Genomic DNA, 20883 nt, shown 5'->3' on the forward strand with positions numbered 1-20883 from the left:
GCCTTTGAAAAATCTTGTCTGCACTGACTAGTGTCATGGGTTCTGCACCGTGTTGGCTAACTAAACTCATCACAGTCATGTTCTGTTTACAAAATAAAATTTTGTAATAAAGCCAAAGCCTCAGAGGTAGCTACATTCCTACCTTAGGGGTGGTGATTGACACCCACACACTAGAGGTCTGGAGTTTGTTCCAAACCTCAAGTTGTGCAGTAGAGACCAAGGACTGAATTTGATGCTATGCTGTTGAGGACAGTTGTAGTGCGAAGAATGTAGTTGAAATACTATGGACTTAATGAAATGATTAGCCTTACAGCTTTGTATAGTTTGAGCAGTAAATAGTATTACAGTTCTAATAATATTATTTGCAGCCCAAATTTCACATTTTGCAAGAAGAATGTACTTCATTTTATGGTCTCTCTTTTTTCATATTTTGATACCTCTTCCCCCTGGTAATTGGTAATTTTTTGTGCTAGATGTCTATTGGTTTTGGAAGAGCTACTCAGGTTTCTTTTTAGATGTTTTCCTTTAAAAGCTGCATAAGGCAGCAAGATACTGCTTTTGGGGAAGGAGAGATCAGTAGCTACTCTCAAACAGGAAACTACTAGAGCACAATCCCCATATACACTGAATTTTTCCTGGAATTGATGTGGTTGGTTTAGGACTTGCTTTGTACAGTCTAGGCATTTTGAAACACATAATTTTTCACTTCAAATTTTAAATCTTATACTTTTTTTTCTTTTAAAATCCGCAAAGGGGGTAAGACTAGAAATTTTAAATTTCTATAGTAGTGTTAAGCAGTGTATTCAAACACCTAGGTTTAGTGGTTGGTAAAACTATTCAAACTATCATCAATAAATTACAAAAATACCTGAAAATTGTCTTCTATTTTATTACAAACTCAAAAACGGTCTTTTTCCATGAAAACTGTTGCTCAGATATGTTTTTAAGTGGAAAAACAGGCTGTTTTGGAGGGAAAAATAGCTTTGTATAAGAAACATAGGCAGTCACATTCATCTGCATGTATTCCATGTGAAAATACTAATTCTTCAAAATTTTGCGTAAAGTGAAATCTTGGAAAATAAAAGTTTTGATGATAGGCAGTTCTAGTGTTTTGGTTTTGTTTAGCTGGCTATTTTCTGTGTTGTAATGTCCACATGTGCCTTTCAAAGAACACCATATTTTTCAAGGGATCTCAAACTAGCTTCTAAAATTGCACCCACGGAGGGGGAAGGGGATTTTTTGTTTTTTAATCCAAGTTTTTGTGCACACATGAACCTGGATTTGCCAGTTACACCCTCATATCTTTGTTTTCATACAAGAAGGTAGATATAGAGAATTTGGGGTTCAGTTTCAGGTGGCATTTGAAAATTTGACCATGCATGTACAATTTAAGTCCCAAATTAGTTTTAAAGGCCTAGTACAGATACCATATAGTTGTATATAAAAGGCATTTTAAGTAGGTTGAATGTAACTGTGACCCAACATAGTGAATGATGCTAACAGTGTTCCCATCATGCCTTTATAAAAAGGGTAGTGAGGTTTTATATTAATTGTGGACTTCTGCATCAAGAACATAGATGGAAAGTGTTGGAGAGACTGTTTGGATTATCTGTCTTCAATGACTAATGAAGAAAATGAACTCTTTAAGCAACACTTAAGTTGAGAGGATAGGTCAGTCGTCTTAGATCATCCAGAGGAGCATCTCCTGAAACTCCTGCCAAATTCATTTTGCATAAGACATGGAGCACTTCTTGTTAAGCGGCTTTTAAAAGAGCCTGGTATGTATGGTGCATTCACCCCCCATCCCCCCAAAATGTGCAATATAGTTTGATTACTGCAGTATAGTGCCTTTTTTTGAATTGCTGCTTGTGGTGGGCAAAGTGGAGAGAATAAAATAGATTCTTCAGTATTCCAAATCTAGTATGCTCTGGTGAATACTAGTTCAGAAGGATACTGCAGATGTGTTTATATAACTGCCGCAACTTTCAGATACGGATGTAGATAGTTCTGTGACTAATGCTGTGTACATGGTTTTCCAGATTACTTTAATTCTGTACTTAGTTGCTTTTTGCTTTTTTATAAAAAGTAAAAATTTTATTTCCTCCTTTTTTTGTTTGTAATAAATGATGATCTGTAGCAACTCTTATTGTGGAGGACCATCCTGCGTTCACTTGTACCTTCCATTGACCGGCAGGGAGTTTATCCAGAACAGCTGATTTCTCTCTTTATCGAACAAATTGAGCCTGATTTTTCTCTCACTTACATTGGTGTATATCAAGAGTAATTCAGTCAGAGCCACTGGAGTTGCACCGAGTGTAAAACTGGGGTGAGAGTAGATTGGCCCTTGGCTTCTTCTGATATTGAGTTCGAATCAGTTCTGTTGTAGTTAGGCACTGAGGTCAGTAGACTTGTGTCCCTTGAGGTCAGAGCTGAATTTGGCTTCAGCCTTTCAAAATGTTAAGCTTGACCCTCCGCTCCATCATTGCCCTTTAGTGGGGTTACACCAGAATAAAACCAGTGTAAAGGAGGGCAAAATCAGGCCCATTCTTTTTCTCTTTATTTTAAATAAGTAAGTTGCAAACAAGTTTTTGTGGAGACTTAGAATTAACAAATGTATGTATTCAGAATACTGCCATTTTCTTTGTGTAATGAAATGAGAGAAGTGCTCTTTTGTTTTGCTTTGTAAAGGTGGTCTACAAAGATCTCACTATGTCTGATGGAGACTACGATTACCTCATAAAATTCCTAGCACTCGGTGACTCTGGAGTAGGAAAGACCAGCATCCTTTACCAGTACACAGATGGCAAATTTAATTCCAGATTTATCACAACAGTGGGTATTGACTTTCGGGAAAAGAGAGTGGTAAGTTGCAGCAACTCTGTGAGCTATTTTGAATGTACAATTATTTAAAAAAAAAAAATCTAGCCATCAGCTGCATAAAAATTACTGTTTTAAAACCAGATCTCCTGATCGTCACTGCATAGTCAAGCACATATCATGGGCACAGAATACCTTCTTGTCTCTCTAGGAACTGCAGATAAAACAAAGGCTGTTTCTGTGAGGTCCACAAAAGAATTGTTTTGTTACTCCCTTCTGCAGAAGCAGTTAACCAATAAACCAAATTCAGTGAGGTGTACTGATAGCAACGGATGATGCTATGGCATTCAGACCATTCCCTGTAAATTGAACTGCCATTCTCATCGGTAGACTTTTCACAAGGGAAGGCCTGCAGAACTGGCCCCAATTGAAGATGTATTGACATAAATTTCTTTATAAACCAAAGGCTAGTAAACAAAGACAACCGTGTTAATTTTTTGCAGCGCTTGTAGGACGCCTATGTTTTCCAAACTCCTAAGCATCTGAGGTCAAAATGTGAAAACTAAAAGCTACTCTAATACATTTATTTAACAAGGTCTCGATTTTAAATGCAACAAAGTTTGAATGGATATCTACAGGATTTCCTCCTTTTAATCACTTTTTAGTGAAAATCTGTGATCCATCCTGAATATTTTAAAGCCATTTTTTATAAAATTGGAAAACTTTAGTTGCTGAAATTTTATCGGAAGTGAGGATGCTGTCAATAAATATTGTAAACAATTCATGCCATAATATTATTATACTAACAGGGCATCCAGTACAGAAAATAATCTGGCATTGGGTGTTGGATCTGGGCCCTGATTACCTGGGAAACCCATTCTCCCATTGTCTTCAAAGAATTCAGGAGGTGGCTCTTGAATTATCTAAAATATGTGGGAAACGTTATTTTTGATTTGAGGCAATGGAGAACCACATTGATTACCATACCACTGCAACACTGCTCCCTGCCTCACTTACACGTTCATAGTTGGCACCAAGCCCATCTTGTTAGCATACGGGTACGGGGGTTTCAGATGACTTTCAGCAGAGTCACTTTACCTGGGCTACTCACCCCACACTCAACATGTATGAGTACCAAGGGGTTTTCTTGGTGCAGAATGTTCTTGTTCAGACTTACTGCTTATGGGTGAGTAATTGTTCTAATGGAGGAACCAAAACAAAATTATCAAAATGAATAACTGTCTCTTGCTTGGAAAATAAACTTGATGGTTTTGCTTTGATATGCCTGTCTGACACTGTGTGACAATTATCCTGTGACACATTCTGTGCCAATGATATTGCCTGTATATCCATAACCCTAAGATTAAAGAAGTTCAGTAATACCAATAGGAAAAGGAGAGGACAACCGAAACTGAAAATGTCTTCTAGACAATGACTTGAAACACTATTTCCATTTGATGCTCTTCATATTCAACAGATGTCTTTATTTATATTCACCTGCTAAATAATATGATAAGATCTACACTAGATTCTTCTTAGCAACCTTGTGACAGTTAAACAGAAGTCATTATCTCTACAGTCCATATTCTGTTTTGCTGACGTGGTTCTGTTAATGGTACAAATATATTGCCACATTACATTATCTGATTGTGCTTTTATAATTGTTTCAATTTGAACAGAGTGAAACGGTAATAGTAAAACTAAAAAGAATCAAGCCTGCCTAATGCAAATCATAACTACACTGAATTTCTCTTTAGCTCTTCTTAGGTTATTGGAAACATTTTCTCTTGTCTCATTTGATGCTTTTCCTTTCTTAAACATTTTACTAGAGGGCAGGATCAAAGCGGGAGCCTACAACTCAGCCTTATAAGGCAAAGAGATGGTGTCTGTCTGTAGTGTTGATTCTTAGATCAACAATGCATTAGATTGTTATTGGCATCAAGACTGATTAAAGTATTATACTTTAAACGGCAGTTTTTTGCAATGCTGTTGAGAGTGGACTGCTGACACTTCTATCTTGAAAAATTGTCTCGTTATAGATGTATAGAGCCAACGGGCCAGATGGCGTTAGCGGCAGAGGACAGAGGATACATCTGCAACTGTGGGACACTGCAGGGCAGGAAAGGTGTGGCCTTTATATGAAGCAAATGTGACTGTGCTCACTAAACTATTAACTGAACTCAAGTGCATGAATTCTCCTGTTGTCTATTGCATTTTATGAGCATGCCTCTAGATGAATCAAAATGTGCCCTTATTCTGATGTTAACAGCAATGTGATCACAATTTCCCCGGGGTGGGGGGTGGTTGTTCTTACCTATAAACTTTTTGTTGTTGTTGTTGCCATTTTCTATATATTTTTCTAGCTTCTCTTTCTCATCTGGCTATATAATCTATTTTCTTAATTTATCTTCTTGTTCTTTCATTCATTCTTCTGAAGATATTAAGACTCAGTGGAAGCCATACACATGAGGTCAGAATGTGGGTTCTGCCAGAAGTCTGCAGTGCATATTTGGTTATAGCTACCTGCACTCTGTTTAGGCTTTCATTAACTCTTGTAGGCAGCTAGAAGTGGCTTTAATTTATTTGAAAGGTAACTATTGAGGATGATATATATATTATGCTGTGCTAGCAAATTTATATCTAGCACTGTATCTCCAACCATTTGCCCTCTTTCAAGACCAAAGCCAGTAGCTATCTGTGGGTCACATCCTGCAGTCTTTACCCAGTTCTTAGGTAGGCAAACCCTCCATTGTCTTTGATGTGGACGTAGAGATGCAGGATTCATCCCTTCCTTTGTAAAGATCAAGTAGATGGCTGGTGAGAGTCACTCTCTAATGTTCTATCCTGCATGGAATCCAGTTTTTGTCCTGAATATTGTCGGCCGTTTCTCTTCATATAGAAAGTAAAAGTTGTGCCTTTTCTTCACGTGTCCTATTTGTGTTTCAAAAGGCTTTAATATCGCCACATTTTTGGTCTGACAATGTTTTAAAATATTGTCAAATTTTAAAGGCACAGTCATGAATTTCAACATGATTTGACAGGTTTCAGAGTAGCAGCCGTGTTAGTCTGTATTCGCAAAAAGAAAAGGAGTACCTGTGGCACCTTAGAGACTAATCAGTTTATTTGAGCATAAGCTTTCGTGAGCTACAGCTCACTTCATCGGATTTGATTTGAATTTCACTTTGAATTAGATGCTTTTTTCAAGTTGATCAAAATGTGCTGTGTAATGTATGGCTTGATCCAAAGCGTACAGAAATTGATAGGAGTCTTTCCACTAACGTCACTGGACTTGGATCTGGCCTATAGTAACTTAATTGGTTCAGGCCTTATGTCAGCAGAAATCAGACCTGACTAGTGGTGGTTCTAGTACAATTAAATTTTAGATTACCTCATTTATCTGCCTATTTTATAGTATGATCATTTTTCAAAATAATTGACTCATCAGCTATACCTTATGAAAGGGAAACCAGCTACAAGCTATGCTTTGTATTTCTAGGTTTCGTAGCTTGACAACCGCTTTCTTCAGAGATGCTATGGGCTTTCTTCTCCTCTTCGATCTGACAAATGAGCAAAGCTTTCTCAATGTCAGAAACTGGATAAGTATGTCACTTCTTTAATTGTATGTCACTGTTTTTCCTGTGCTGCATTTAGAAATATGGAGCTCCACAGAGGGGTTAGGGCCAAAAATATTTGACTTAAAGCTTTCTAGAAAGGAACAAAATGGAAATCTGCATAAAATAGCTGTGAGTGAATCTGGTTTCCAACACTGTATCTGAAGCTTTGGCTTTCTTAACTGGCTTGCTGCACTCACAAAACCTCAGTCAGGCTGGTTTCGTGCCCCTGATGTTCGTAATGCAATGTGAAATTGGGTGATGTTTAGTAATTAAATTTGAAATCAGCCAACTTTAAACTCAGTCCTGATTCTTTTGATTGAGAGCTTGTCACCACTAAACGCCTGGGAGTTTTTGTTCTGGAGTTTGTTATGGAAGAGACAGGAAGCACTTGCCTAACTGTTAATGCAACAGGAACAGGGAAGTACTCACTTTCCCATTGCCAGCAGCTCACTGGAAAAGCGCATAGGCAGATCCTTCATCCTTAGACTGTGGGTTCACAATCTAGCACTCAAGGGATTTTGAGGCACATCTGTCCCAGTGATTTGGATTTCCAGTGATTGGCTGGCAATGGGTGCAGGCATGTTACCCAGCTCCGCTCCACTGAACCGTAGCAAGAGGTTTGGTGCATTTTGTCCCCTAGTCAGAGCCATTAGTATCGGGGAGGGGTAATGGGCAATACTGGATGACGTCCCCTACTGGCTGATGGGGTGGAGCATTGTGCTTAACATAAAATCTGCACATCCATAAAACCAGTTTGCATGAATTGTTATTGAAAAGAGGCACGTGTACAGAATATCGAAAACCATCCATGGCTACTGGTCTATGGTAACGTCCTTTCCTCCGTATATCATAAAAACTGCGTTCTCCAGTACTGTAATTGAAGACCTTTGAGAGTGTTATGTAAAATCTTATCAAATATTGTGCCCTTGACTTCAGTGGAATTGCCGTTTGAATGGATTTGGCTCGTTCCATGTATATTCTGTATTGTCCTGCTTTTTAAATATTAGGCATGCTTGGACTGAAGTAGGATTTTTGTTTGAGATAATCTGCTTGTCGTCTTTCAACTGATGTCAAAACACTCTGGCATCACAACTGATTGTGGAGATGAGTGTCCCAAAGTGGAGTAATGACTTCACATGGAGAGAAGGGTGGTCTGGGGTCCCAGCACTCGGGAGACTGGGCTGAGTTCCCTGCTCTGCCACAGACTTCCTGTGTGACCTTTGGCAAATTGTGTCCGAGTTTCCCATCTGTAAAATGGGGATAAAAGCACTTCCCTACTTCACTGGGGTGTTGTGAATGTAAATACATTAGGGATTTTAAGCTCTTGAATGATATAGTAATGAGGGTCTTATAAACATCTAAGATAGAGTAAGCAGCAGGACCAGATGAACTTATAAGCAGCAAAGATCCCACTGGGGTGCAAATATCTCTACTGCTTTTAATAAAATATTTTTAAAAAAAAAGTTTGGGGAAGAAAACGGGTGAGAAATTGGCCCCAAACTTATTTTTTCTCATGTCCGAGAATTACTTCCCCAAGTTCTCCATTTCCCTTTTTAAAAGGTACTCATGTTCTAAGTGAACATTATACATAACAGAATAAGATAAGTCCTGCTTTTGCTGTTTGTTTTGCTGTTAGGCCAGCTACAAATGCATGCGTATTGTGAAAACCCTGATATTGTATTATGTGGAAACAAAAGTGATATGGAAGACCAGAGAATGGTGAAAGAAGAGGAGGCAAAGGAACTTGCAGAAAAATATGGGCAAGTATCATCTTCTTGTGGTTAAAACAAAACTAAATGTGTTTTTTGAAAGGTCTATGATGTTGCTTTGTGTATTGGAAGGCTCTTGTTAGAATGGTCGTCTTGGAACACCCCAGGGACCTGTCTGATCTCGTATCCTGTCTCTGACAGAGGCAAATGCCACACGCTTTAAGCAAAGATATGCACTTTATTATGCAGTACTCCAGCATGAGGGAGGTATCTTTGTGCCCCTCTGACCTTGCAGCAGAAAACAAAGTAAACACCTCTCCAGAACTTGATGGAGAATACATTTCATTTATGAGGAGATGAAGCTACACAAAATCCTAGAAATGGCTATAAGGCTGGAAGGGACCTCAAGAGATCATCTGGTCCATTCTCTCTTCTCCCCTCCCCTCCGCCCCCCCCCAATGATGAGGCAGGATTAAGTATACCCTGACAGGCATACGTTTAAGCTGTCCTTAAAAACCTCCAACCTCTCTGGGTAACTTGTTCCAACACTTAAACTTTCAAACTCTAAGGATAGTTTTCCTAATATCTAATCTAAATCTCTCTTGCTGCAAATTAAGCTAGTTAATTGTGTCCTACCCTCAGTGAACATGAAGAACAGTTGATCACTGTCCTATTCAGAACAGTCTTGTCTACATATTTGAAGACTGTTATCATATCCCCTCTCAGCCTTCTCTTTTCTCGACTAAACATGCACAGTTCTTTCAATCTTTTCTCATAGTTCCAACCTCTTTTTTAGTTCCAAACCATGTTTTCTAAACCTCTTATCGTTTTTGTTATCCTCTCTGGACTCTCCAATTTAGCCACGTCTTTTTTAAAAGTGTGGTGCCCAAGACTGGACACAATAGTCCAGCCAACGCCTCACCAGTGCTGAGTAGAGCAGAACAATTAACTGCTGTTAGTACACCTCAGAATGACACTTGTCTTTTTCACAAGAGCATCACCCTGTTGACTCATATTCAGTGTATGATTCATTATAATCCCCACATCCTTTTCTGCAGTACTGCTGCCTAGCCAGTTATTCCCCATTTTGTGATTTGTACATTTGATTTGTTTCTTTGTCAGTGCAGCACTGTGCACTTGTCTTTAATTTCATCCTATGGATTTTAGACCAATTCTCTGATTTATCAAGATCATTTTGAATCCTAATCCTGCCCTCCATAGTGCTTGCAGTCTTTCCCAGCTTGATTTCATTTTCAGTTTTTTGAAGTCTACTCTCCTCTGTCGTCCAAGTCATTAATGAAAATATTGAATAGTACCGGATGCAAGACAGACCCCTGTGGGACCCCTTTAGATACACCCTCTCAGTTTGACAGTGAACCATTGATAAATAAGGCTAAAATTTAGTCATGGGTATTTTTAGTAAAAGTCATAGATAGGTCATTCATGGGGCAATGAACAAAAAATCATAGCCCTGTGACCTGTCCATGACATGTACTATATACTCCTGACTAAATCTAGGGTGTTCTGGGGCACTCTGGGGGCACCGCTGCCATTGCTGGAGGGGGGGGCAGTGGAGCTGGCCCTAGGGCCCTAGCTGCTCCAGTGGCCCTGGGGTCAGGCACAGCGGCAGGCCGCAGAAGTTCCAGAGGTCCCGGAAAGTCACAGAATCTATGACCTCCATGACAGACTTGCAGCCTTATTGGTAACTACTCTTTGAGTGGTGTCTTTCAACCAGTTGTGCATCCACCTTACAGTAATGCATTTAGACCATATTTCCCAAGTTTACTTATGAAAATGTCATATGGGCAGAGGTGAAAGTAAGTTGGTCCGGTATAGTGTACTGGTAAGAAAGCTGGTACACAGCCAACCGCGCTGGCAGGACCACTGATGGGGGGGATGGGGTGGGGCAAAAGGAGCAGCTGCCCCGGGGCCTGGTGTTTTAAAAGGGCTCGGGACTCCCAGCAGCAGCCACAGCCCCGGGCCCCTTAAATCGCCGCTCGAGCCCTGGGGCTCCCGGCTGCTGCCGCTGCTACCCCAGGGCTCCAACAGTGATTTAAAGGGCCTGGGGCTCCAGCTGCTGCCGCGGTATCAGCTGGAGCCCCAGGCGGTGCGGGCTGGGCAGTGCTGAAGGGCTGGTTGCAGGAGTCTGACCCCAGCCCCACCCGTTCCGCCTGAGGCCCCGCCCCTTCTGGGGGCCCAGAGCCGCCTCCCCACCTTGCCCAGGACCCCAGCCGCCCTGCGTACCGGTAAGTCTGTTAAATTTCACCCCTGCATATGGGACGGTGTCAAAAGCCAAAATCATGATTAATACTACCCTGTAGTATTTAGTATGACTGCAGTAGGCAGAGAACCTAATTTCCTTATGCAGTGAAACCCAAGAGTATACTGACCAAGGTCGTTTAGTCATATTTGTGCATCACATTAAATTCTGGAAGAAACTGGAGGCAGTACTAAGCAGTGGCACTCTTATTTTTCAGTTAAGCTTAGCCTCACAAATTGTCAACCCTGTTTATTAAGGAGGGACAGAGCAAAATGGGGTTTAGTGCAATAATCCTTCCTTCCTTTTTCCTCCTCCAACTTACATGCTTGTGTAATGATATTTGTGGGGCACTAACCTCAAACCAGCATGGTTTTGTAACATGTACCTTTATAAAAAGGAATGGAAATTTGGGAAATGTGAAGCAGTAGATGATGTGTGTGCATATCGAAATCTTTTTGCATGCTACTTCATACGTTGATATTACTTGCAGAAGGTGAAATGTCTGTTAATCTTGTGGTCAAAATACCAACTTGATCAATTTGGGAATCAAAAACTAGAAGGCTGGTTCATAGATCAGATTTGACTCTGTGAGCTGCTCTATGGTTCTCAGTCCTTATAAGTGGATGAGGAAGGTTACTACTAATAGAGATGTTCTTACATCTTCAAAAGATGGGGTAGAAAAGAGGAGCGACCCTTCCTCACTGAGTGAGCTGTTGCTGCTGCTAACCATTCTGGATACTACTGAAAATTTCCCCCCATGCCTGTTACAAGTAAATGTTGCATTTAGAGTGGGACAGTCACTAGGAGACTGATTAGTCCATTATTAAATATTTAACGCTTAGCATTTTAACAGCATTAACTAAACCTCACAAATTAAGAGAAAAGAAAAGGAGTACTTGTGGCACCTTAGAGACTAACCAATTTATTTGAGCATAAGCTTTCGTGAGCTACAGCTCACTTCATCGGAGTGAGCTGTAGCTCACGAAAGCTTATGCTCAAATAAATTGGTTAGTCTCTAAGGTGCCACAAGTACTCCTTTTCTTTTTGCGAATACAGACTAACACGGCTGCTACTCTGAAACCTAAAATTAAGAGAAGACAAGGAGAATTATCTGCATTTTACAGATGGTGGTGACCTATTAAGGCTACCATGCATGGCAGCAAGAGAGGAAATTTTAAAAATTCCACCTATGATTTATCTCTGTAAATTTGTGCCTAAATAAATAATAGGGCTCTCCCTCTACTAATCCAACAGGTTCCTTTGCCTATGATTGCCCAGTTACCTTTGTGTCTCTCAGAAATCCAGGCTTCCATTTCTCTTTAATTGTATAAACAGAAGCATAATTGTATCAACCAAAGGATTCAGGTGAAAGTCATTTGAAGCTTTTCATTCTTGCAGTCTCCACCCTTGCATTCCTGACCTTCAGCTACCGTAGCTATTTCTTCACCTAATCAGAATGGAAGATTTACGCAGTATAACAGAAACATGTCGGTTGCTCAGCAGCGGGCCCAAGAGACAGTTCCTCGAGGCTCTAAAATCTCTTTAACTAAAAGGATTTCCCCTCTCATGAAATGTGTTGGTAAAACGTTACCTCAATGATGTGATCTTTAATGGCTTAAAACTTTTTTATCGGTATAAGAAAAGGAAGAAATGCTTCTGTGTTTACCGGAAGGGCCCGTAATTTTGTCGTTTGTTTCAGCTCCATGATGAATTACTGAGTCTTTCTTAATCATCTGCAGAAGGATCCAGCATTTCCTCTTAACACTTTCATGTTTAACACATAGCCCAACAGTCCAGTGCTTTGCAGTGTGTGTATTCAATGAACCTCTCCCCAGTTTTTTGGACCTAGCACCCAGGATACTGCTAAAATCCACTTTTGGCACATGAGGGAAAGAGAGAGAGCAGGAGTGCTAGTTTGAGACTTACTGCTCTAGTTATGATCAGCCCTCATCTCCATTTTAAAATGTTACTGTGTTTGTTCACAAACATGTTCGATCAAATTAGCTGACAGGAAGCTGAATGCAACTGAGCAGACAGTGTAAACCAGGACAGACCATAATCAAACTTTACTGGGACCAGCGGAAGGCTGCTGATTTCCTGTCAAAAGGGAGATAAGAGAGAGAAGGGTGGATGTTAGAGGCAAATTGGGTACAAGTTGAGGTTCCTCTTGCTCTCTCGGCCTGCGTGATAGCCCGCTACTTTGGGGACAGTGGCTGAAAAAACCTTTTATATTAGGGGCCTTAACGGGCCAGGACAGATTTTGCAATAATATACTGCATAATACAGATGCTCTGCCCTGGTGGGCCAAGTTCCTTGCTTGACTAACCACTCTTCTATCCCACTCGCAGTATACTTTTGAACTAGGCAGCTGGGTTAGACATGATTCATTCTCAAGCCCCCTCCAAGCACACAGATAATAATCCTGTGTTTGTTTCTGCTTCATCAGGAAAGGCATTCTAGGAACAGAGACTGTTTTTTATCACCACCAAGCATAGTGCCTGTGAATAGAGATCCACATGTTCTTTTCAGATCCAGACCAGAAAAGACATCTTGGGAAATAGCTCTTGGGGAAAAATATTCTCTGCTCCTGCAACTGCATTTCATCTGGTCATTTCCTCTACTGTGAATAATTAGCACCTGAATAAGTCTGTCCTTATTTCCATTGATAGATGCCTAATTTATTTATACACAAGTATTTAAAAAAGCAAGCTTGTCCAGTAAAGGTCCTTGAGTCATTCCTCAGGCTGTCAGGATTAATTTTCATGTATGTAGTATGTTAAAAAAAAGTCCATAAATTAATAGATTTTAAATTGTTCAATAGTCTCCCCCCATCTCCTTTTGATCTTGTGTAAATTGCTTAATTTATTATATTGCTTATTCTTTGCATTTCATATAATCAGGAAATAACTGATTTTAAATGAGACAAAATGGAAGTGTCATCCAGCTCTTTCCTCTCTGAACCCCTCCTAAGTAAATTGGTTTTAAAATTCAACCACACCCCTTTGGCACACTGAGGCTGCCAAAATAGAAAGCAGACAGACAAGTTGGGTGAGGTAATTTCTTTTATTGGACCACCTTCTGTTGGCAAGAGACAAGCTTTTAAGCTTACACAGAGCCTGAGAAAGAGCATTAAAACATATTACCTCACCCACCTTGTGTCTCTAATATCCTCGGACCAACATGGTGACAACAACACTGCATACAATAAATATAAAAAGCAGTAACAAGTCAAGGTGGAGAAAGGAAAATGCTTTGTGTATTACAGCTTCAGAAGAGGAGTTGAAGTGGTGGTGTGATGTTGTTTGGAACAATCATTAGCTCTCTTCACTTGGGTGAAGCTGCCAGTTACACTTACAGTATTAGACATGACTTGTTGGATTCTTCTGTTGGCAATAAGAATGGCTTGGTGATTCATTACATAGCTGAGATGTAAATGACAGAATTACCTGCCCTTCCTGTAAGGCAGTACCTGAGATTTTTCCGAGTGTTTGTCTATTTGTTCTAGGCTGAGAATTTCACATTCCTGTGCTGAACAGTTTTCATGGGGAATATGGCAGTAGTTTACAAAGGATTAAACGTGTACGTTTTCCACGCTGAATTGGTCCCAAGGAAAAGTTTCAGAGATCACAGCAAATCAAGAGTTTGATGTCTGTGGAAACTGCCTCTCCAGTTCCTAAATGGATCACTTCTTTTATTTTCTCCTCCTCTCTCCTTCAGCAGCTGTGTGACCTATACATGCAGTCCCAAAAGATGTTAGTGTTTTTCAGTGTTATACAGTGTACAGTTTTGAGGCTGTAACTTAGTTTTCATGAGTGCAGGTACCCTTGCAGGGTGACATGCTAACTCTAGATGGAGCTGTAATTTTATGTCAAAATGACTTTGACCCAGAAGAGCAGTGTATAAAGCAATAACTAGGGCAAGTTTCCAGTTATTCTCCTGGGGCCACTCTCACCTGAAGGATTTATTTCAGTGGGGAAAATCTAGAATTTCACTAATATGCAGCCTATTTATTGGATTAATATTGCAAATTTATACTAGACTTGTAGATGATACATGACAAAGGTATGTTCACTCAGAGACTTTTTGTCCAACAACAGATTCGAAATATTGAGAGAACAAAGTATTTCTACCTTTTTACTAAATACATCTCCTTTATTTCATCAAATGAATATTCTTTCCCCTGTGTTTGCATCCTGTGTCAGAAGATTAATGAGTTATAAACAAGGATTATTCCCTCTTTAGCTCTGGAGCACAGCTTCAAATGTTTAAACCAGCGGTGGACAAACTACGGCCCAGGGTCCACATCTGTCCCCTTAGATGTTTTTAATCTGGCCCTCGAGCTCCCGCCAGAGAGCAGGGCCGGGAGCTTGCCCTGCTCCGTGTGGCTCCTGGCGGCCGCAGCAGCATGTCCCCATTCCGGCTTCTACACGTAGGGGCAGCCAAGGGGCTCTGCACGCTGACCCTGCCCAAGCACCATGCCTGCAGTTCCCATTGTCCAGGAACCATGGCCAATGGGAGCTGCAGGGGCAGCGCCTGCAGATGGGGCAGCATGCAGAGCTTCCTGGCCATGCCTCTGTGTAGGAGCTGGAGGGCGGACGTGCCGCTGCTTCTGGGAGCTGCTTGAGGTAAGCGCACCTCTGACCCTATCCCTGCCCCAGCCCTGATCCCCCTCCTGTCCTCCAAACCCCTTGGTTCCAGCCCGGAGCACCCTCCTGCACTGCAAGCCCTCATCCTCAGCCCCACCCTAGAGCCCGCACCCCCAGCTGGAGCCCTCACCCCCAATTGCATGATCACTCTTGGCCTGCCATACAATTTTCATACCCAGATTTGGCCCTCAGGCCAAAAAGTTTGCCCACCCCTGGTTTAAACAGACTTTCAGGAAGTTCACTAAATATATAAGAAGCAGAAATGTTGGGGGAGAGTGGGTTGTCTGGACTACCATGGAGTAAAAGGAGCAGCTGAGGAGAACACTGCACAATAGCTAGATGACTTTTGTATCCATCTTCACTACGGAGGATGTTGTGGAGATGCATACTTTTTCCTGGTAATAAGGAAATCTCCATTTCCCAAGTCACCCTTTCCCATCTTTCTTCTCCAATGTGCACAATTCAAGGTTGTCCATCCCTTTCCTTTCCCCTTTTACCGCTTTCACGTGGTTTCCTCCTCCTGTTCTCTCTCTCCTGCTTTTTCCCCTCAACTTCAGTGCCTATCTCTGTCCCCTATCTTGCCTTCACTCCTCTTCTCCTGAATTACTAGTCTCTTCTTGCACCCTAAGGTCCTGAGAGGAACAGGGAATCCAGATCAGTGAAGAGACAATGATAGACCATCCCACATGCACTGCCCATTGTCTCTGATGTTTGCCACTGCCCCAAATCTGAATCCTTAAGTGGCCCATTCTCCCCGCATTCCTTGCAGCTGCCACTCTGTGCTGGAAATAGTGAGATTCACATAATGGGAGAGCCCATGGAGGAAGCACCTAGAGCAGGAGTTGAAGAGACGACTGTTCTCTGAGACCTTGAGGTCCTTAGGAGCCGGAGGAATACAATAGCACGAAGAATGTTATGTCCTTGGCTCTTTTCTGCTGGAGAGAAACTTTTGTGGGAGGGACATCACATACGCACAGTGGCTGTGGTACATACATTCTCCCCCCCCCCCCCCTTAATGAGCATTGCCTTTGCACCAGTTCAGCTACACCCTTGGTAGCTAGTGTACAAGATCTCTTGGCAGCCCATATATGTGAGCACTTCCATTATTGCTACCACCAATAGAGCAGCCGTGGTGGGAAGTTTTAAGTAAACTGCATGTGGAGATGAGGCCCAACAAAGCAGCTGCATCTGTCTGTGGTTAAAAGAAAGGACTCGAACACAGAACTCATGGATTTTTTTTTTTTCCTGGCTCACTGTGGAATTCACAATCCACCAATGCCCCAATAAAATGGGGTTAATACCCACCTCACCGGGCTGTTATTAGTTTGTTTAATATTTGTCCGGCTTTTGTGCCTCTAAGCACGTCACAAAGGGTTGCATTTAAATTTCAGCTTTTGTTGAACTCTGTTTGATTCTGTTGACCTCTCCAGACATTCTCTAAGGAGAATGTTTTTATGCACATGGCCATAACCATATAATGCATTCCTTCCAGGGAAGGTCTCACTTGATCTGTGATGGTGGGGTTTTTTTTGTTTTTTTTTGTTTTCCCCTTTACAGGATACCATATTTTGAAACAAGTGCAGTTAATGGAACGAATGTGACCAAGGCAGTTGAAACTCTGCTTGACCTTATCATGAAGCGCATGGAACGGTGCGTGGACAAGTCATGGATACCCGAGGGGGTAGTACGGTCCAATGGACACAGCTCTACTGAGCAGCTACATGAGGAGAAAGATAAAGGCAAATGTGGTTGTTGAGAAACCAACTTCATTGCAACAATTAAATTAACATATTTATGTTAAAGTATAGTACAGTTGTAGCTTAATGGATTCATTTATGAACAGCTCTTACCATATGGATATATAACAACAAAGCTGTATTAATTATTGGTATTTGCTTTCTAACAACATTAACCATTGCTTGGCAAATGTTTAATTTATTAGCAGTTAGCCAGACATATGCATGTTTAGGTTTGGTGCAACATTGGACACTCTCAACTTTCAGTATCTTAGTCTGTAACAATGGTAAACCAGTCAACTTAAGTCCTATTTGAACAGAAATGTTCCATCATTACAGCAATAACGATAAACAGCAAACTGTATGTGCTTTTCAAAAGCAGGCAAGTAATTTTACCTTGTTTTTCATGAATTATTAGTGTCTAATCATAGGGCTATTTTTATACGGAATAAAAAGCTGTCTAGAGAAATGCCAAGATGACACTTGTACAGCACTACTGCTATGCCATGCAGTCTTGAACTTGATCTTCTAAACTCCAACTGTACTATAGGAAAGATTCAATACATTCTAATTGATCACCTAACGTGAATTTCAAGAACATGCTGAGGCATATACATACCAAGGGCAGGTCTACACTTAAAATGTACCACTCCACCACTTAAGTGAAGATACTCCTACACCGATGGGCAAGAGCTTTCCTGACGGCGTAGTTAATCTATCTCCCTGTGAGGCGGTAGCTATGTCGACAAGAGAAGCTCTCCAATTGACATAGTCCTATCTACATGGGGGGTTAGGTCGGTATAACTGACTCACTCAGGCATGGATTTTTCATACCCCGGAGCAATGTAGTTATACCAATATAGGTCTGTAATGTAGATGAGATTGTAGATGGGGTGTGTGTTTATGAATGCATACGTTTTTATATACAAACTCTTTTATGTTTTAACAGGAATTTAGGGCAAGCTAAGTGCCAGCAAAATTTCATCAGAGCTAGTGCTTTGCACTGAATTTGTTTGTACCAAGCGTACGTTTGGAACATTTCTTCTTCAAATTTGGACTGAAAATTTAAATATTGGTCTTATTCTGGTGAGCTATAACTGCCTAAGATATCAATGCTGTTTAAATTAGTATATCCGTAAATTTATAAACCTGGTTTTCTTCTGTTTACCTCTGGGTCCTGTACATCTTGTACATGTTTTGTTCATTCCTTTTAGTCTCACCTAAAGTAGAATTGAGGGAGTGTGTTTTGATTATGTAAAAGAATACTCTTTCTGGTGTATGATCATTTTTATTTATCCTCAGATCTGATATAAGGAATAATCAGTATTTTTTTACATTTCTTTTCAGCCTGATTATGTGATATGCCTAATAAACTGTTTTCTACTGTAGCAGGTTCATATAACTCTAAAATATTGCCAAGTAAAGTCTCAACATGCCAAATCCAGAGTCTTTTTATAGACTTCTCATAGCAATTTGTTTACAGAACTCCAAAGCTACTGCTGCTTTTAGAAATTAAATATTTATTTATTTAAAAATGCTAGTTATTTTGGCTACCACATGCTCAGGCAAACTTCTACAGTCAGATGGCAGCATGAGATGTAATGTAATATATTTTTAATTAAAAAAATTGAATATGTTAAAAGGACCAAAAATGTGTACTAGAAAGGTAGCTGAGAAGAAAGTGATATCTTCACTGAATTGAATAGAAACTTTGTACGTTTCCGATTGCTTTTTAGAAATACAGAAAGTGTTAAAACTCGCTGCTAGCTGTCAAAAAACATTCCGTAAAGCAACGCGTTTGTTCTTTAACAAACACAAAATGTAAATATTGGATTTTTATCACAACCTACACAGGATATATAACCTTGTGCAATATAAGTTGAATGCGAAGGCACTATGACAGAAGTGAAAGCATTTTATATTGTATGAATTACTGTATTTTCTGCTGTACCATATCAAGAATCAAAATGCCTGTGGACCACCAGAGTTACTGTAGTCTAATTCATGAGTGCCTTTTGAAGTTGCTATCGCCTGGGTGGCCAGTAGAGTAACTGTGGAACCCAACACATTTCAGTGCACTTAAGTGTCTGGGTTTTTAATGCAGAAATGTAACCCCTCACTTTTCAGAGGGTTCCAATGGAATTTTTGCCACCTATTAACTTTAATAGGAGTTGTGTGGCTAAAATAATTTCCAGTTCCTAAAAAAAGTAAGGATAAGTGCAGCCAACTACTGAGTTTAAATTACTACTGAGGTTACTTAAGTATATTTCCCTTTGAATGCACATGTTTAGATTTTATACTAAATACTGTAATTGCCATATTTTGTCCTACATTTGTATGTATTTTACAGTGCTGTAAAATCAAAAATCTATCTTCATGAAATTGCTTTGATGTAACGCCATAAATACATACCTGTATTAAAAATCTATTATACCAATAGTTCAATCTATTTGAGTTATTTATAGCACAACTTTGCACCTACTGCAACTTTCAGCAGTGATTTGAGTCTCTTAACAGTCCTGTGAGTGACACCATTATACCAGTCTAGAGCTGGTCAAAAATCAGAATTTCCATGGTTTGGAAAATTCTGATATTTTAACATTTTGTTTTTGTGCCAAATTAGGAAAAAAGGTTGAAATACTGAATTTTATGCTATTGGCATAAACAGTTGGGCTCCTTGCATCAATAAACAGGAGGGATTAGAAAACAGCCATTTGACTCCTATACAGCTATGGTTAAGGGTTTTATTGGGCTGATACAGTGCCTGTCAGCTGAGCCAACTTCACTATTTTGAATTGGTGGAATTGACCATGAAAATAGTCATTTTGTGCCTTCCCCAGTGTCAAATTAGTGGCAGTTTATAACAAAATTACTCTTTGTACACTAAATTTGCCAAAGCCTGAATGTTTTAGCTATTTTAACTGGGAAAGCTATCTTTGTTCCAAAGTCAGTCTTTTTTTCACTCAAAGCATACAGACTCAGCATAGAGTTCAGTATAAATGGAGCCCATGTCTGAGCTGGTGACCAAACAAGAGTAACCTGGCATGGTAAGTAGTTTTATATTTTAGTATGTGACTTGGTCCAAATCCTCACCCCTGCACCAAGCAGGAGTAAACTGGCCTTGGTGCAGAGATCCTGCATGCCATGGACAGAGGTAGGAGCAACATCTCCCTTCTGCAAGATGCAGAGTGGGAAGTAGAACCGTCCTGCATCAGATGTGGTAATCTGAAGATTGCGGAGTCCATGGTGAGTATCAGCTGTGTCCTCATGCCCTCTTCAGGGGTGAATTTGATGCCCCCCTTTGTGACAACACAGGAAGGACTATCCCCAGAAAGCAGGGGCAGGGAGTGCCTTCTCACATCCTACCCCATTAGCCCTCCTCTGGGGGAGGAAGAAGGTAAGATTTTAAAAAAAAATTTTTTTTTCAATCTCAAAGACTCCAAACCACCGAGGAAATGAGCCCTGTCTTGCTCTTACACTGAATAAGTTGCATAAAAGGACTTGATCCTGCAAGGTTCTGAGCACGCTGACCCAATCCCTCAAAACACTTAAGCAGTACCTAATTTGAATCATGTGATTAGTTTTACTGACTTAGGACTCTTCATGTGCTTAAGTGCATTCCTGAACTGGGCTGGAGTGCTCAGCACCTCGCAAGATCAAGCTCTAGAACAGGGTTTCTCAAACTTCATTGCACTGTGACCCCCCCCCCCCCGACAAAAATTACTACACAACCCCAGGAGGCAGGATCGAAACCCACACCTGCCTGAGTCCCGCTGCCCCGGGTTGGGGGGCCAAAGCTCAAGGGGTTCAGCCCCAGACAGGGGGCCTGTAACCTGAACTCTGCCACCCAGGGCTGAAGCCCTCAGGCTTCAGCTTTGGCCCCAGGCAGTGGGGCTTGGGCTGAAGACCTCGGGCTTCAGCTTTAGCCCCAGCAAGTCTAAGCCAGCCTTGGCAACCCCATTAAAATGGGGTCCTGACCCACTTTGGGGTCCTGACCCACAGTTTGAGAACCTCTGCTCTAGAAGAACTTGTAAGTGTGGTCTGAACTATCCATCACTGCGTTAAGAGTGAGACATATGAGAAGCCATCACAGCTTTGCTC

The 20883-nt window shown here is 40.8% G+C and overlaps 1 protein-coding gene across 7 annotated transcripts in view; it reads left to right on the plus strand.

Annotated features, from left to right (window-relative positions):
* The window catches only part of RAB27A (RAB27A, member RAS oncogene family), a 71264-nt gene extending 52191 nt beyond the window's left edge, over positions 1–19073 (plus strand). For all 7 annotated transcript variants that reach the window (XM_074964763.1, XM_074964760.1, XM_074964764.1 and 4 more), the window contains 5 exons: positions 2689–2862; positions 4857–4942; positions 6314–6417; positions 8068–8191; positions 16604–19073. In XM_074964763.1, the coding sequence (XP_074820864.1) occupies positions 2710–2862; positions 4857–4942; positions 6314–6417; positions 8068–8191; positions 16604–16802 (666 nt within the window). In that variant the 5' untranslated portion in view covers positions 2689–2709 and the 3' untranslated portion in view covers positions 16803–19073. The remainder of the gene's footprint in view (positions 1–2688; positions 2863–4856; positions 4943–6313; positions 6418–8067; positions 8192–16603) is intronic.
* Positions 19074–20883: the final 1810 nt, after the last annotated feature.

This window comes from Natator depressus, chromosome 10, assembly GCF_965152275.1.
Source record: "Natator depressus isolate rNatDep1 chromosome 10, rNatDep2.hap1, whole genome shotgun sequence".
NCBI classification, from domain to species: domain Eukaryota; kingdom Metazoa; phylum Chordata; order Testudines; family Cheloniidae; genus Natator; species Natator depressus.